The 16,922-nt window shown below is 41.2% G+C and overlaps 1 protein-coding gene across 2 annotated transcripts; it reads right to left on the bottom strand.

Annotated features, from left to right (window-relative positions):
* Positions 1-220: 220 nt before the first annotated feature.
* acsl5 (acyl-CoA synthetase long chain family member 5) lies at positions 221-15,684 on the bottom strand. Of its 2 annotated transcripts, XM_008291504.1 has the most exons (21): positions 15,671-15,684; positions 14,311-14,476; positions 13,958-14,069; positions 11,887-11,951; positions 11,706-11,807; positions 11,532-11,631; positions 9,931-10,109; positions 9,799-9,831; positions 9,660-9,711; positions 8,195-8,268; positions 8,034-8,111; positions 7,817-7,951; positions 7,599-7,733; positions 7,421-7,516; positions 5,148-5,220; positions 4,931-5,019; positions 4,019-4,135; positions 2,768-2,911; positions 2,585-2,686; positions 2,277-2,348; positions 221-358 (listed from the first exon to the last, which is right to left on the bottom strand). In XM_008291504.1, exons 2-21 carry the CDS (start codon positions 14,464-14,466, stop codon positions 221-223), a joined length of 2,052 nt encoding a protein of 683 aa, XP_008289726.1. In that variant the 5' UTR covers positions 14,467-14,476; positions 15,671-15,684. The 2 variants fall into 2 exon arrangements, with proteins under 2 accessions (XP_008289726.1, XP_008289727.1); XM_008291505.1 differs by lacking the exons at positions 11,706-11,807; positions 14,311-14,476; positions 15,671-15,684 and having other exon boundaries at positions 13,958-14,060.
* Positions 15,685-16,922: the final 1,238 nt, after the last annotated feature.

Raw genomic sequence — 16,922 nt, 5'->3', positions numbered from 1 at the left:
CTGCAGGATTCTGGTTTGAATACGCAGCACAATAGAGTGAATACTGCAGCAAGTTGAAGTATTTGTGAAGTACAGCAGAACTCTAGAGGATGATTCAGTCCGTCAGGATGCAACCAATCACCAAGATATTTCCAACTGTTCTACCGTGGAGGAAGGAGGCTGCAGGAAAGAAAACACACACAAAGACCACCGTGGATGAGCTGCTGTGGGTTTATTGTGTTTACTGGATGCTGGCGTAAAGCTTGTCGATCTGCGGCTGGAACAGAGCTTTGAGTTCGGCTCTCTTGGCCTTCAGCGTCGGAGTCAACAGGCCGTTCTCGATGGAGAACATGTCCGGGTGGAGGTAGACGTCCTTCACCTGCACCAGAGCAACGAGGGAACAACAAGAGACCATTATAGGCCCAGTTTAACCAGTGTTTGACTTCCTCTCGTCCTCTTAGGAAAAGACAATCAGACTTTGGGTGTACAGTCGTCCTCAGATGTATTCATAGCCTCCCATTAAAAACGGAAACAAACAGCTTCAGTCACTGAAATAAGTTGAAATTGACAAAAGTAATAATAAATAAAAAAAAATTATGAAATTCATGATTTTGATTTTGAATTGTGGTTCAAAAAAACAAAACAACAAGCACCCAGCATGATGGGACCCATAAACTAATACGTAGTTGAACAACCCTTTGAGCCAATCACTGCCATCATCAGGCGTTTTCTTTAACTCTCCATCAGACTTCTGCACCTGTTGACAGGTGTTTAGATTTCACTGCTCATCAGCAAAGTGCTCTCATTTGTCCAGGACAGTTTTCGGGGTTTTTTTGTTTTTTTAAAAAAAAATTTTCAACCACAATTCAAAAGCAATGTCTTATTTCACAAAATTATATTTTAGCAAATTTTTATTTATTATTATTATTTTCAGTTTCTGGTTATTTGAGTGACTGTTGTGACTTCTGCCTCTTCTTTAATGGAAGGAGACGAATACAGTTGAGGACGACTGTAAATGGGAGGAAGTGTGAAGTAATGCACATTTTAACCACTAGAGGGCGAATGGTAAAACGTGCAGCAGCAGGAAACATTGATTCGGATGTCACTGAAGTAAAGTGACTCTTAAACATTGATGAGACTCAGTTCTAACAGAGCAGATGTTCAGAAACCTACGGAGGGAAAAAACGACATTTGCTTGATTTGATGAATTTCTTTTTGCCTTTTTAGCTCCTGTTGCATTTTTACTCGCTGTAGACTCATGTTTCTCTGCAACATAAAATCCTGAACCTCTTTAGAAACAGATCAACCAGGACTAGAAGGAGAGCGAGTGCAAATATATTCTGTGTAATATTCTAAAGTTATAATTCCATAAAAATGTGGAAAAAAGCAGATTTTTCCCTCAGTGCCCTCAGCTGTTACCCTCATTGGAATAAAAACAGTGGCTCTACGTGCTGTCGATATTAAACTATTTACAGTTTTAAACCTCTACAAACTGCCCATCTGACAGATGTTCCACCATCAGCTGAATGGATCTTCCAACAACTGGCTCCTCTGTTCACTGGTTCTGAGCCATGCTGCATTTATTTATTGATCCAGTAGGTCTTATTTTCCTCTTGTGATCATTTCTAGTAAGTTTTATTTCTTCTTGGACAACATTTTAATCCATTTTATACAATTCTTTCAATCATTTTCGGTCAAGTTCAAGTCATTTTGTCACTGAAGTTCCTGTGAACAGCTTTCATACGTTTGGCTGTAGAAAGATGTTTCACCAGGAGTGTGTCTTCAACAACTTGCTCCTCTGCTCACTGTTTCTGAGCTGCATTTGTTTTGTTGATCCGTCCGGTGTGTTTTGTTTCCTCTCAGTCTCTTAAATTTGCTTTCCTACGTGTCTCTTATCTGTCTGTGGAAACACCGCCTGCAGTTCAGCCGAGAAGTCAGATTGTGTTCTGTTTAACCATCAGCTGAGTCAGTAACGGCTTCTCAACTGAGACGAGAAGTCAATTTTGGTGCATTTTTGTATTTTTTTTTTCCCGGTGACTTTTTGAACGAAACATGTAGAATGAAGTGTTTACCAAGAAATATTGAGATTTTAACCGTAGAGTTGAAGTTTCCCGACATAACAGCACATCAAGATGCATTCGAGGACCCTCAGAAAGTTGAAAATCCAACAACTCCTCCAGTTTTTGCCGCTACAGCAACTTTGGTTACGTGCATTTCAGGTTTTGAGGTTTAAACGGTTGAACTGGAAGCGAGGAGGTGCTGCTGAGTCACCGAAGACTTTCAGGAGGAGTCTTTACCTGCTCGAAGGACTTGAGTCCAGCTTCCCTTCCCAGTTTGGTTATTTCTGTAAGAATGGCCTTCTTAACTTCCTGCAAACAAACAAAAAAACAACAAATCAGCCGTTAGAAACATCTCTAGCTAAGGAGTTTTCAGCAAACATCTCAGGACTGCTGCAGTATAATTAAATCTGATTTGCAGACGTGAGCTTTGTGAGCGTTAATGATCATGTTTCCTTCACGTATTTCTTTGCCGGAGCTTCAACAGAAAACAAAACGGCCCAAAGTCAGTTTGTTTTGCACATTTCTGTAGGAATCAGAAGTATTACTGTTTTCTTGCAGAGTTCTTCGATGGAGCCGTGGCAGCCGAGGTCTTTGGCGAAACCCGGCAGGACTTCGGGGTCGGGAACCACGACGCCAACCAGGCAGGACTGCAGAGGGAAGCGTTCCGATTATCACAGTTTACTCCGTTTCCCGTCCAAAAACACACGACGTAAAGACGCTGTCGGTACCTGCAGACTGTCTCCGTGGACGAACACCTGGGCCACCGGTCCGCTGCGTACGTAGACGTTCTCGATCTTCTCCGGAGCGATGTACTCCCCCTGAGCCAGCTTGAAGATGTTCTTCTTACGGTCGATGATCTTCAGAACTCCGCTCTGACGCAGGGGGGAAAAAAAAAGTGTAAATAAGAGGGATCAATGTGCTGCAAAATCAGCATTATGAAGCTTGAAGTGAGCAGATAAATGTGATAAGATCGAGTGGGTTTTGTTCTGACGGCTGTTTGAGAGGATTCATGACCCTCAAATATGAAGCTACAGTTAGCAGCAGGTTAGCTTAGCTTAGCATAAAGACTGTAGGTGATATCAGATCTGAAGTAAAAGTACCACAAACACCACAGTGTAGCAATACTCCTAAGACTCATTTAAATCTATTAGCATTTAAGTATTAGCATCAAAATATAGTGAAAGTACCAAAAGTCAAAGTAGTGGATACGCAGAAAGGCCCGTTTCACAATAAAGTGGATTATTAAATCACTGGATTGTGACTCATGTGGTTTAACTACTTAAAGATTCATCTTCATCTATAATAAAGTATCTTAATTTGTTTATTAGATTTTGTTTTATTAAACTAAAGTCATTGAATAAGTCTAGTGGAGTAAAAAGCACAACATGTGCCTGTAAACTGTGGAGACGTATGAAGGAGCAGAAACGTGGAGATAAAAGGTTTCTAGCTCCATAAAGAGTCGTACTTGTTTGGACGAGATCTTCAAAAGGCAATCAAACATCTCAATTAACTCAACAAGCAAATGAAAAGTAGAATTTCATAGAACGTCTGTAGGATTTCAGTGCCTTTAATATGTAAAATACTCCAGTAAGATGACACCATGTGGTCTTAAACCCAGTATTTACACTCATTAGGTTACTTTTACTGGAAGGTGCTTTGATGAATACTTGCTGGTTTGAGATCTTGTTTTTCTTCTTGTTTGAGTTCTCATTATTTGTGTAATTCAGTGTCTTATGAAGCATTTGTGGCCTTTCTTTTTTTGGTAAAGAACTTCTGAGAAATGTCCGAACTGCAGCAACATCAGTTTACGAAAGATTAAAAACGATGAGTTTCAGAGACGCTAAAACGCTTCATCGCGTTTTTACTCAAACACTGAACCTAAAGGGTTTCGTCCAGGAGAGTCTGTGGTTCTGTTTGTTCCGTCTGTGTTCAAGAATAAACCTTTAAATGATTTACGTGTTCTGGGGAAGGTTTCTTACCGGAAGCCACTTCCCGATGTCTCCGGTGTGAAGCCAACCGTCTCCGTCCAGAGCCTCGGCGGTTTTCTCGGAGTCCTTCAGGTATCCTTTGAACACGTTTCTGCCTTTAATGCAGACCTGGACAAAGAAGAAACATGAAACAGTGACAGAAAATGACATCAGTAGACCATTAAATACATTTTATTTCAACACAAAAGGGAAACCAGTGGTGTAAATACATTTCCTTAAGTACTGTAGATAGGTTTTGGCACTCGACACTTCGAGTATTTCCATTTTCTCTGACTTTATTCTACAGTTACTGCACTTTTCATCCCCCGACATTTATTCGATAGCTTTAATTATGCCGTAGATTCGGATTTATAATTTAAAAAACATGAATAATTAATAAATCTTGATGTATTTCTGTTGGAAAACCCCAAAGCGACGCCTTGTTTTTACATGAAGGTGAAGAGTTTTGGATCTTGACGCAAAATCTGCTTCAGTTTTAAACATTAAAACACATTAACGCAGTAATAATTAAAATCCGTTAATATACCATTAAGACATTAATCTGAAACGAGCCAGTCTCCTTAATAAATGCTTTTATTTAACCATATATGCCAATGCTGATACTTTTTGTACTACTTAAATATGAATTTGGACACAGTAATAAAGTATTTTTTAACTGCTGGTGCTTCTACTTAAGTATCAGTCAGATGAGTTCTTCCACCACTCGGGAAACTTTACCAACATACAACAACAACAACAACACGGTGTTGTAAATCCAGATTTCCAAGTGGATTCATTCCTTTTTATTTACTTTAGTCCCACCGAATCTCCAGTCACATGTTTGATTCCTGTCTATTCTGGTTCCACTGAGCATCAGTCAGTCCTGCAGAATTTAAACTCCACCCAGACTTTTCATGAACTCACCTCTCCTTCGCCGTTTGAAGCAAAGTAGTTCATTTCTTCAACGTCCACCAGCTTGACAAAGTTGCACGGCAGAGGCACCCCGACGTGACCTGAAGGAAAGAAATAAAGATCCTTTCAGGGCATTTCGAGGACAAACTGTGCCGTTAAAGTTTCTCCTGAATCATCTGCATAGTTTCTCAATAAAAGCCCTGTGACCGGTGAGGAGGCCGGTGCGTACCTGAGGTGGCGTCTCCAGGCATCGTGAAGGTGCAGCCGGCGGTACACTCTGTCTGACCGTACGCCTCGAAGATCTACGAGAACCAGTGAAACCAGAGCAACATCAAGCTTCCCTCTACAGACACAAGCATTAAAACTGGATCTGGGTCCTTTTGTTGCCCCTCAGAGAGCACAGCGTTGTACACGGCTGCTTCAGAAACCAGAAATGCAACTTAGAACCCAGGAAATCCTTCATTTAGTGAACTGAATCTAGTTTTAAGGGATAATTCTGGCGAGGTGAGCACGTATAACCCCTAAAGGTCAAATAAACATCATTTAATTGCATGTTTCTACAGTTAAACCCCAAATTATTGATGAACATGGAAAAATGTTGATTAAAAGTGGTTCAGAGAGGATTCTTCTGGAGAAAAAAAGACACCTTTAGCCGTTGTGTTGGAGATGTTAATGACCCATTTGAACTGTTCTTATGGTCCCTCTACAGTTCTTACGATCACCAACAGTCTTTCTTCATGTCTTTACTGGGATTTTGTTCCTCTTTGCGATGATCTGCAGCTTTTTAAGGTTAAGGCCACGTTTACACGTAGCTGGTATTCACAAAAACGGATCTACGTTTTCAAAAATAACATTGTTCACACAGACCATTTTTAAAAAATCTTCGTTTACACAAACCCACATAAACGCGTTGTTAAGAGCTGCTATGAGCTGCCAAACCCACAGGGGGCAGTGTAACGAGAAAGCCATGCTAGCCAATCAGACTCCTGGAAAAACACAACAACAAATGGCACGATTGACTTCCTGTTACTTCAACGATAACGGCGTGAGAGTTGTTTGTTTGGATCGACAGGGAAGTGGAGCTGCTCCTGAATGTGGTGTTAGAGTATAAAACGAGTAAAACACTTGATTTCTATCACAGCAGCCGAACTGTAAACATGGTCGCACACATGTGACGCTGATGACGCTTTAGTCGCTCACTGTGACGTCAAACTCTGCGTGCAAACATAAAGACAGAGTTTTTCCAAATCTCCACTTTGGCCGGAGTTTTCCGATATGATCGTTTTCACTGGCTTGTAGCTTCGTGTAAACCAAAGACCCAAACACATTGAAATATCACCGTTTTTGCTACGTGTAAACGGGCCCTAAATGTTCAGGTTCCTCCACAGATTCTGGACTCCAACATCTCCATCTTGTTTCCTCTTCACCAGTTCTTCAACACTTTGGTTAAAAGTTTCAGATCTTGTTGGACGTGTTCCTGCAGACTGTCTGAGGCTTTCCTCCACAATCCGAATGTCTCATGACGCTGTTGTACTTTGACGAGGCTGAATAACTCCTCCAAAGCATCACATTTTCTCCATGTTTGACCGTGTCGATGGAGTTCTTGGGGTTTAAAACTTCTCCTTTCTTTGATTTTCATCCGATCCACAGAACTGATGATCAGCAGCTTTCTTCTGCGTCTTGTAGAAGTTTAGTCCTCGTTGGTCTTCATGGAGTCCATCGTTGTTCAGGGTCTGGTTGACATGTTGCTACCAGAACTGCTCACATTCATCAGGATGATGTTGGTTTCCTGGATTCTTATTGGGTCACTTCTGTCTTCCTACCAGCCCTTTGAGATTCTTCACAGTGTGGAACCCAATAATTTGAGTTCACCAAGAACCCAATCGTATATACCTGCAATTTTGCACCTTTACTGTAAAAACCAGTAAGCTTTGCACCTTTTGTCTTCGACCAGCACGTTCGTTTGCACTGTGGTTTCCTTATTTGTCTTAAATGCACCATGTGTGAGCTGCTGGACACCTTGAATTTCCCAGAGGAGACGCAGAAAGTATCCATATATCCATCTAGTTGTGCCACTGAAACCTTGAAAACACTTTGACTTGACTTCGTCGTTTTTTACGCTCTCATGTGCAGCCAAAACGTGCAACTATAGCAACTCACAAAGTTTTGTGGTTTTACCCATGATGTCCAAGTAACCAAGTACAGATCTACCACAGTGTACTAGAACACTCTAGAACATGGTAGAAACGGTCTAAAACCGTCAGTTTCCAGTCGTATGAATAATTTTGGATGTCGCATTTTTAGTAAACATACAAAAATATCCATAGAAGAGTTGAAATTCCATCTCACAGTCATTATTTGTTTGTTTCCAGCCAGAAGAAACCAGTTGGTGGATTAAAAATTCACCATAAATCCAAAGTTGGCTCCAATATGAATGAATCTGGGGGTCACCTGGATTCAGAAGAACCTGTGAGGTTCTGCACTGGGAGGATTTTTTCTTACCTGGCAACCCAGAGCGGCTCTGAGGAAGTTGAGAACAGACGGAGATACCGGTGCTGCTCCCGTCACCATCATCCGAACGCGACCTCCCACAGACTCCTGCAGCCAAAACCAAACCTTTCAGCCTTTAATGAAAGTGTTTCTACAACATGCAGTGTGTTGGTTAAGACTGAAACTCCACCTGGACTTTGTGGAAGATGAGTTTGTCCCAGATGCTGTTCTTCCTGATGATGCCGTCCTTCACCTCTGCGTACTTTCTCTCCACTGCAAAGTTCAGCAGCCATTTCTTGAAAGGCGTCGCGGCGCCGCTCTGAACCTGGACACACACAAAAAAATGAACAGAAAATCGAAACCAGAAGCTCTTTGGTTGGCGGTGAGAGCAGGAATCGGATCTCTCACTCTGTCGTAGACCCGGTTGAGGAGTCGAGGAACGACCGGGAAGATGGTGGGCTGAAGGGTCTTCATGTCGTCCGGCAGCAGCCGGATGTCGCCCTGGAAGAACCCCACCCTGGCTCCACATCCGTACACCACCGTCTGCACAACGCAACACAACAAGTCACCAAAGACGCACAACCTCACAAAGACCCTGAACCACCCGATCCCAGCTGGACGTCACCTGCACGACTCTCTCAAACACGTGCGCCAAAGGCAGGAAGGAGATGCTGACGTCCTGGGTGTTTGGGACGAGGGACGCCTGGGGAGCCAACAGAAGATCCGTTAAAGGATTTCAGATGTTTCAAAAACAGGAACAGGATCCAGTTTAAAAACCACACAAACCTCAATGCATTTGAGGACGCCGGCAGCATTGGAGACGACGTTCTCGTGCGTCAATATGGCTCCTTTGGGGTTTCCTGACAAAGAAATCAAAAATATTCAACCTTTAAAAGACTCACAAATTCAATTTCTGCTCATGATTTTAAATTTGCTCCCAAACAACTGGCGGACGATTAATAATTTGCCTGGATTCTTGATAATTATCAGTAAAAAATGAAGCAGATGAGCCACAACAACTACTTTAAAAAAATGAGACCAAAGTGAATAAAAAAAACAAAACAAAATGTGAGTGTCGTTTGGAAATGTACAAATGATTTCAGCAGATTTTTATGCAGCAAATTGTAAGAACTGATGCATTATTGTGCTTCTTTTTCAATGTGATTTGCTTTCAGTTCAGTTTATTTATTTAAAAAAGGACAGTGTACATTCACCAGTGTTCAGAGTTACTTTTCCATCTGCAGCCCATTTGTCTGAAGGTGTTTTTCATGCAAATCTAACTATATATATGTATATATAAACCGACAAACAGTCTAATAAAAGCATAAACGGTTCATAAAATGCAGTTAAATACACGTAACAAGATTCTACTCATTAAATCTGTATTTTTAAGTGGAAAAAGTCGACGTTGTTGTTTCTTAAAATGATTAAAATTGCCCCAGATGTCCGCTTATTGAAGGCTGGGCAGCAGAACACATCTGTCTTTATGCAGCAGTAACAGCATTAATATGATGTTCTGCAGGAACACATTGACTTCAGTTAATAAACCCCAGAAAATTTAAATTCATGGTTTTAAAAATTTAGAAAAATCCAACACAAAACTTCAATGAAATGCACTTGTTGTGATTTTTATGTCGTAATCACATGTAAACGTTGTCACGGCAGTTCGGGAACATTTTTATTTTCTTTCCTCTGTGCTGTGAGATTTTTTTTTTTTTTCAAAACTTTTCTTGTCTTAACTTTGGGTTGATATGAAATTATGTTGTCTCACTGATATTCTGTGATTTTAAATTGATGTATTTTTACTGTTGTGTTGTGAACGGACCCCAGAAGGACAAGCAACCACCTTGTGGAAGCTAATGGGGATCCAAATAAAGAATCAAGAATAAAGTAAAAGATCTTTTCGGGCACATCTCTTGTGTCATGTCTGTGATTTTTAAGCTTTTCACATCATTTTACTGCATTAAAAAAACATATAAAGGTCAGTGTTCAGGGGTCACGACGCCACATAAGATACACAAAGTGACTTTTCACGCTGCCAGGCCAGGACATGTAGAATACAAGACGAGTGCATTTTCAAATAAATCCATTTTAGTAAGAATCTGTGAAGCTCAAACATAAACTACTACCAATAATCTGCACAATGCTGTATACTGGAGCCAATCATTGTTTTTAGTGAAATTGCTTGTTTTCTTTGATTCTTTTAGGATTTATAAACCGACACGATGAAATAAATCTGCTGAATCATCACCTGTGGTCCCGCTGGTGAAGCAGATGATGCTGATGTCTTCTGGTTTTGGTGGCTGTTGAACAAATAAAATCATTCCATCAGAACGACGGGCAGCTTCTTATCACCAGAGTTTCATTCTGTGACTTCATCAGGAACTTACAACAGGCTTGTGCAGGTTGCTTTTCCCCAGAGCCTGCAGGACAAAACAAAAGCTGCTCTCAGTCACGTCCAGCATCAGCAGAAAACCCACCGTTTGCTCTGCAGCTCATGAACACCAGCGACGGCGCTTTACCTCCATGTCCTGCATGGACACGATGTCGACGCCACACTTGGCCCCTCGGTCGACCAGCTCGGAGCCGAAGGCGTCCATGATGACGATGGTTTTGAGGACCGGCGTTTGGCCGTTCTCCCGGTTCTGCAGCAGCGTCTCCGCTTTGTTCTGGTTGTCGCAAATCACCGTGGAGATGTCGGCTGAAAGAACAGGAAGACTTGAGCTGGATTAACGGGGAAACAGACGGAAGAGTTGTGTTTAAATGATAAAGTTTCTGATCTGTGAGTTCATATTCAGGGAATAAAAACAGGAAGAATGAGACAAAAGCAGCAGCATTTAACCGTCTGAACCCAAAACCCTCCACTGGTTTAAAGGTGTGTTCACTTGAGGGGAAAATAAAACTATGACTGACTTTATGTGTCGTTCCGTCAGAACATTTCACCAAATCTAAACTTAAAATCATGACATTTAATCAGAATCACATTAATCTACTGGTCGCTTTTAAAATCTAAATAGCTAATTACCTGTAGCATTTGGAGCCAGCATTTTATTTCATAGTTGTTGGTAACACCTGGGAACACTGGTACACATGCTGGATATGTTGACTCCAGGGTTTTTTTGTTGCTGTTTTTTTAAATATTACTAAATGTTTAATTATGTGTACATTGTAAATAAGTAGAATACAGTGTTGTGGTTTTGTTTTTAAAACAGTGGCATCCCAAAATATCCAACCTTAACATCTCAGCGACCCACTCCTCCCTGTAGAGACAGAGAAGGAACTAAATAATGACTTCTGGGGAAATAAAATAAAATTAAATAAAATCCGTCAATTGACATCATTCAGAGCAAGAAACTGTAAAAGCAGAAAAAAAAAAAGTTGGATTTTAAACTTTCCGGCTGCTCTTGAGCTAATTGTTCTGTGATGTGTAGCTGCGTTGGGAAAATACATTTTTTTAAAAAGTAAAATTAAAGTCCTGCTTATCTTTTTCCCCTCTGATTTAAACAGTAAACAATAAACCGCCTGCACCAAAAACTACAACAAAAAAATGATTCAGGGACTCATGTCATCATTTGAACTGCAGGCAGTGTTTCCACAGAGCAGACAGGAAGTAAAACTAGAGACTGAGAGGGTCATAAAAACTAAAAAATAAATGCAGCACGGCTCAGAACCAGTGAACAGAGCAGCCAGTTGTTGGTGAGACATCTTTATAGAGCTGATGAGCAGAGCAGAGTTTAAGGCTGTGAAAATGGAAATAGTTAAATATCTATATTGTGTGGAGCTTCTTTTTGTTTTGTCCAGTGTTGGTAACATCTGTTGGAAAAGTGTTGACATGAATACAATTGTTGTTTTTTTCCCTTTCTTTTTAAAGTTTATGCAATAAAACTTTGCTAAGCTGTTCTGTTTCCATCGAGGTGAGGATGTGATCAGAGAATCTGGGTTCAGAGGGTTTCTACAGTCGTCGTTTTCTCTCTACAGAAGTGATCCGACGCAAACCGAAGCTCAGGTCGGTTCAGGTCGATAAATACGTGAGAGGAGATTAAAGCCAGCAGGTCCCAGCGGGGATCAGCGAGCTCCTGGACTCGGTCATTAGCAGCATTAGAAGAAGAGAAGCTCCAATTACCTCGGTCGATAATGAAGACGAGCGCGTCCGGACCCAGAGTGTCGTACAGAGGAACCGCCACCATGGAGAAGGTGTAGCACGCCAGCTCGCTGATGATCCACTGAGCAGACACACAGCACAGCTACAACACCACAACCTCCACCGGAAATCATCTGCACCAAACCAAACACTCACCTCAGGTCGGTTCTGAGCAAAGATGCCGATGAAAGAGTCCGAGTTTGGCTTCAGGCCCCGGTGGAGGAGCGCTGATCCCAGATGCTCGGCCCGGTCCGACACCTTTAAGGATGCAGAGAGGAGTTAGAATCAGCTGGTATTCACGTTTAAAGTCAGTTTAAAGACGCTGCTGCTGGTTCACCTGTCGGTACTTGAGCCACTGGTACGGTTTTCCTGGTTTCCTGTGGCCCAGACAAGGTCCGTTACCTGGGAACACAAACAACCAACGCTTGTAGTCATGGAGAACCACAGAAGTACATTTAGATCAAATTTAAAAACAGGGTTGAACCAAATATTTAAAACTGCAGGCCACAAACACAATAAAACCCACGGAATAAAAGACATTATTAAATAAAAACAATAGAACAAGAAAAAGAAGATTTTAAACCATCATATCGTCGTTCACCGACTGACTGTGTTCGCTCATTTATCTTTATGGTGTTATTTCAAACATAACACAATGTCTGCTTGTCCAAAGATGTCAAAAAGTCACATTTATTTATAAAGTATGGTTAAAAATTAGAGTTAATTCTGTGCTGTAGGAGGCAACAAAACACTTTAAAAAAGAAAGAAAAATAGCAATTAAAAAGGTTTGAACGTGACTGATTTGTGTTATTTTTAAGTGTTTGTTGGTCCAAATATGTCAAAAGTCAAATGTTAAATAAATCTGTGCTACAGGAGGTTGTCCATCGATAAAACACACAGAGATATAAATACGAATAAAAGGATTTGAAGGTGTCATAAATGTGCTGCACTTTTATTATTTAAATGATGAAAATATCAGTTTTAGGTCATCGGCTTGAGTTCAGCGCCGTCATCTGTCAAATGTGTTCATGAAGCCGAGTTAGAAATAAAAGCTGTGATGCAGGAGACAATAAAACACCATCAAATGACAAATCTGAACCAAGGAACACAATAAGATAATGGGAGTTCAAGGTTAGAGCCCAATAAACATGAAGTCAGGGTGTCAACTCCAACGGAAATATGGGCCAAAGAGCAGAAGGTCAGTCTTCAGCAGCGAGTTGGAGCAGCTCCTCCATAAAAAGGTCAAACTCCAGGGCTCCATGGCCTCCAGTTCTGAGTTAACATCTCACAACATCTGTTTGGTCGACTTCAGCGCTCCAACGGGTTCTACTGAAGGAGGTGGCGTCGACCCAACGACTAAATTTTTAAAAATGTCTTAATTTTTTAGAACCCAAACTTAAAAAAACAGGAAAACAAGTGGATTTTCAGCTTTCCGACGGTCTTTGACCCCTCGTCTGTGTTGTGGGGAAAAAAAAAATCAAATCTAAGCTTAAAATCGGAATATTTTAAGCCTGAATCTCGTCTGTGACAAAAGCAACCAACACCATCGACAGTCATCTAGAAGATGTGAAAATGTAAACAACCAAACAAACGCTAAAGCCAACATTCTGTGTTCTACTCACAGAGTTTTCTCTTTGTGTTAATTCATGCCTGTGACGTGCAAATTAAATTCACATCCAAACAGAGGCTGGTGGCATCAGGACCAAGCAGAACAACTAAGTTAAAAACTGCAGTTCCTCAAATGACCTCTGAAGGTGAGTCAACCCCCACAGAGCTCCACGTTTACGGCATGAAGTAAACAGCCTTGTACAGAAACAGCTTTGGTCTCTATAGTCAATTTTTACATTCATGGACACTGTACAGAGGTTTCATATAACTCACTTGTTTAAACTGCATTAAGGCTTAAAGTTTTCCATAAATCAAGGCTGTGGCTGCTGTAAATGGCAAATCTTAACTCATTTTTGGAGAAAGTCGGTATTTGGAGCAGCCAGAACCACCAAAACTCTGCCTCCAAACCAGCAGAGTTAGTGATTCTACGAATGGATGTGCTGAGAATTAGATCTTATATCTGGAAACCAAGACAAAGGAGATGGTTGGATAGTAATCGTTAGCTTAAGAGATAAGTCAAGCAGATGAAGAAGCATAAAATGTGTTGAGTGGAAGCTACTAAGCTGGTGTTTTGACACAACATAGCAGAAGATGTTTTCCTTCCATTCAAGTTAATATATTAATGTTATTGATAGTTTTGACAAAATGCAAAACTAAAAACACAAACTTTTGTCAAGAAACGTATTAAAAATAACCTCCCTTTGCTTTCTGTCGTTCAAAAAACGTCATTTTTATCTCCTTATGAACAGTCCATGCTTTAAAAGCTGCCAATTAGTGACGGTAACCAGTGTTTTTATTACCTGAAACCCTCACGCCCCTCTGAAAGACCTCGTAGAGCGTCTTGGCCTCTTCGTAGGCGTACGAAATCAGGTTGTTGTTGTCCTGCATCAGAGCGGTCTTCCTGGCACCATCCTGAGGAGGTCAAACGGCAGCGATTTCTCTAGATTCTCAGTCATCCAGGTCATAGTAAGCCTAGGAGCTTCAGTAGGACGCAACAGGACGTCGCCAAGAAGAACCTCAAAGAGACGTCCAGTCGCCTTTCATCGAGAAAAACCTCGTCGTAGCTTTGAACCTCCATAAAACTGCTCTTTTATTAGTTGCATCTAAACTAACTTCCATCACTAACACCTGTGGTCGCCTCGGCGGTGTTTACCTTGATGCCCAGAGTTTGGCAGTTGAGGTCGGTGGGGCTCCGGACCGGACTGGGCCGAGAGTTGAGGTAAAACAGGGTCGCCGCAGCCAGAGCCAGCAGGGAGACGATGGCCGGCGTGGGCAGCGGGCTGAACAGCAGCTGCAGGATGAAGTCCATGGTGCAGGGCCTGGAAACGGAGGGAAGAGATCCTCAAGATCCTCAAGATCCACCACATCAGGAATCATTACGCAACACCAGGCTCCTGAAGAAGGCCCGTCTCCACGACGACCGGAGTTCAAAGTCAACGGGAATTGTGCAACGTCTATTGCTAATCGCTCCAGATAGAGTCCAGAACATGCAGCGACTAACCGGGTTCAGACGACAGTATTTACATCCAGTAGAACGATGTCAACAGACGCTGGATAAAGACGCTCTGAAGGGTTGAAGAGGAACGCTTTCCACATTTACCAAGAAATAAGCAAATAAACTCCACTGAGCTCAGTTATTTAGAGAATATACCAACAAAAGTCAACGTTATTTATTTGGGATTTTTGTACCAAACTGACTTTTCTTTCCAGTAGAATTAGAAAACTGGCAGTTAAATTAAGTTTAAATATCGACGCCAAGACCCTAAAGTGTTCCCTGTTTATATGAATCTACCAGATTAATTCAAATATTAAGGATTAAAACCCGATGAAGGAGCAAATTACAAAACAAAATGCTACAATATAATTCATAATAATAGAGAGTAACCTGAATAAAATATTTTAAAGACCAATTTAAATATTAAGGATTAAAACGCAGCAAAAAGAAAAAAAGATATAAAATAGAAAATGACCCGACTACAGTATATTTTAAAAGCCTTCAGTGATATCATTTAAGAAGACCGGCCTGACTAATAGAGCTAAAGTTAACTAAATAATTTAACACAAGTGGTGGAAAAAAATACAAAAATATGCATAAAAATCAGCCACGTTTGAGGATTCCTTATGAGCGAGCGTTTTTTTAATTTATTTTTTTGTTATTTTATGAATCAAGCTTGACATAAGGCAAAATGGGAAGTTAAGATAATAAGATAAATAAAAATAATTTTAAAAAACAAACAATTAAAATAAACTGATGATAGTTAAACTAAAATATTTTTAAAAATAATATTAATATAATGACGCTAAAAATAACGAAGTATAAATATAACACCTTATAATATTAAAACAATACAGAGAAGCAAGACGAGCAGGTTTTCTAGCAGGTTTTTTTGGTTTTTTTCAATCAACAGCTCATAGAGTTACAGATAATAAAAGTTATTCTAAAGGTGAAACATTAGGTGAACATTTTCACAGCAGAATGAAGTGAAACAGAGGAAAACGTTTGGCGTTCTTACCTGCCGCGGGTCTCTCAGGTGTGCACGGCTGATCGTCCTCCTCCGGTCTGAAGGGCGACACATGCAGAAGTCATAAAAACACTGGGACACACTTCAAACCTTTGAACCTTGAACACCATCACTTCCACTGATAAAAGACAACACAGGCGTCAAAACCGCTTTTATACCAGCAAAATATCCCAGTGAGTGTGTGTGTGTGTGTGTGAGTGTGTGTGTGTGTGTGTGTGTGTGTGTGTGTTGTGCAATTTGTTTCTGTGGAGCAGCTCTGCAGATCAATTAATAAACTGCTGCAGGGATCCGAGATGCTGCGGCGGATTAAAGGTCAACAAGCTTATCGGCTGTTCAAAGTCTTCCAAAATGGAACTTGAAGGGACAAAAGATGAAAACTTAAAGGTTGAATTGGACTCATGAGAGGTTGTGTTGGATTCCTGAAGTGATCAGAAAAGACTCCACCGTTTATTCCTTTTAATTAAAGTGCAGTGCAGCTTGTTGAATGGTGCATTTTCTTGCTTCCAACTTTATTTTTTTTCTTTGCATCCTGCACTCTGCGTTTTATCTCCGTGGACGTGAAAACGCTGACCTCCTAGCGCTCGACTGATTTGGTTGGACAGGGGGGAAAAGGTTCATTAGGAGAAGCTCTGAGAGGTTACCTGGTGGGATTAGCGGCAGGCTGAGCAGGGATCCCCGGAGAAACGGCAGCTGAAGGCAGCAACACCACTAATGTGCAACCTGCCCACCTGCGGTCATTAACGGCTGAAACCGCACACAGGTGTGAGCGGCTCGACAAGGCCCGGCCTGCCTTCTGCTGCAGTCGCTTTAATGAAACTCCCTCAATTTTCCGTCCTCCCCACTGTGTTTGCATGCAGCCACAGAGTTCATGTGAACTTTGACGCTGGATTTATGGATGTGGGCGATAAGTGGATCAGGACATAAACGTGGCACCTTTGGAATCTACTGATCTGAGCTCGTTCAGATCTAATCGAGGGTTTATCTCAGACCAAATCTGTCTTTATGACATCAGATCAGCGTTGAGAAATAAAATTAATTGTTCATTTGTAGATAAAAGCGTAACTAAGTTCACGTCATCCTTCAGCTTCCTTCTGACAAGTGCAAAGAGTAAAAACAGTCATCTGTGATCTGTACTGGTTCACACAAAATCCAGGAAATGTGTCTTGGATTTTGCTGAAAGTTTCCCAATTTTTATTATTTAAGGATATTTTGGGTTGGTTGGGGCGCCGCTATAGCTCACCTG

The sequence above is a fragment of the Stegastes partitus genome, unplaced genomic scaffold, assembly GCF_000690725.1.
Source record: "Stegastes partitus isolate 25-593 unplaced genomic scaffold, Stegastes_partitus-1.0.2 Scaffold746, whole genome shotgun sequence".
NCBI classification, from domain to species: domain Eukaryota; kingdom Metazoa; phylum Chordata; class Actinopteri; family Pomacentridae; genus Stegastes; species Stegastes partitus.
Note: the sequence above shows the minus strand (reverse complement) of the source record. Positions and strands in the feature narration are given on the sequence as shown.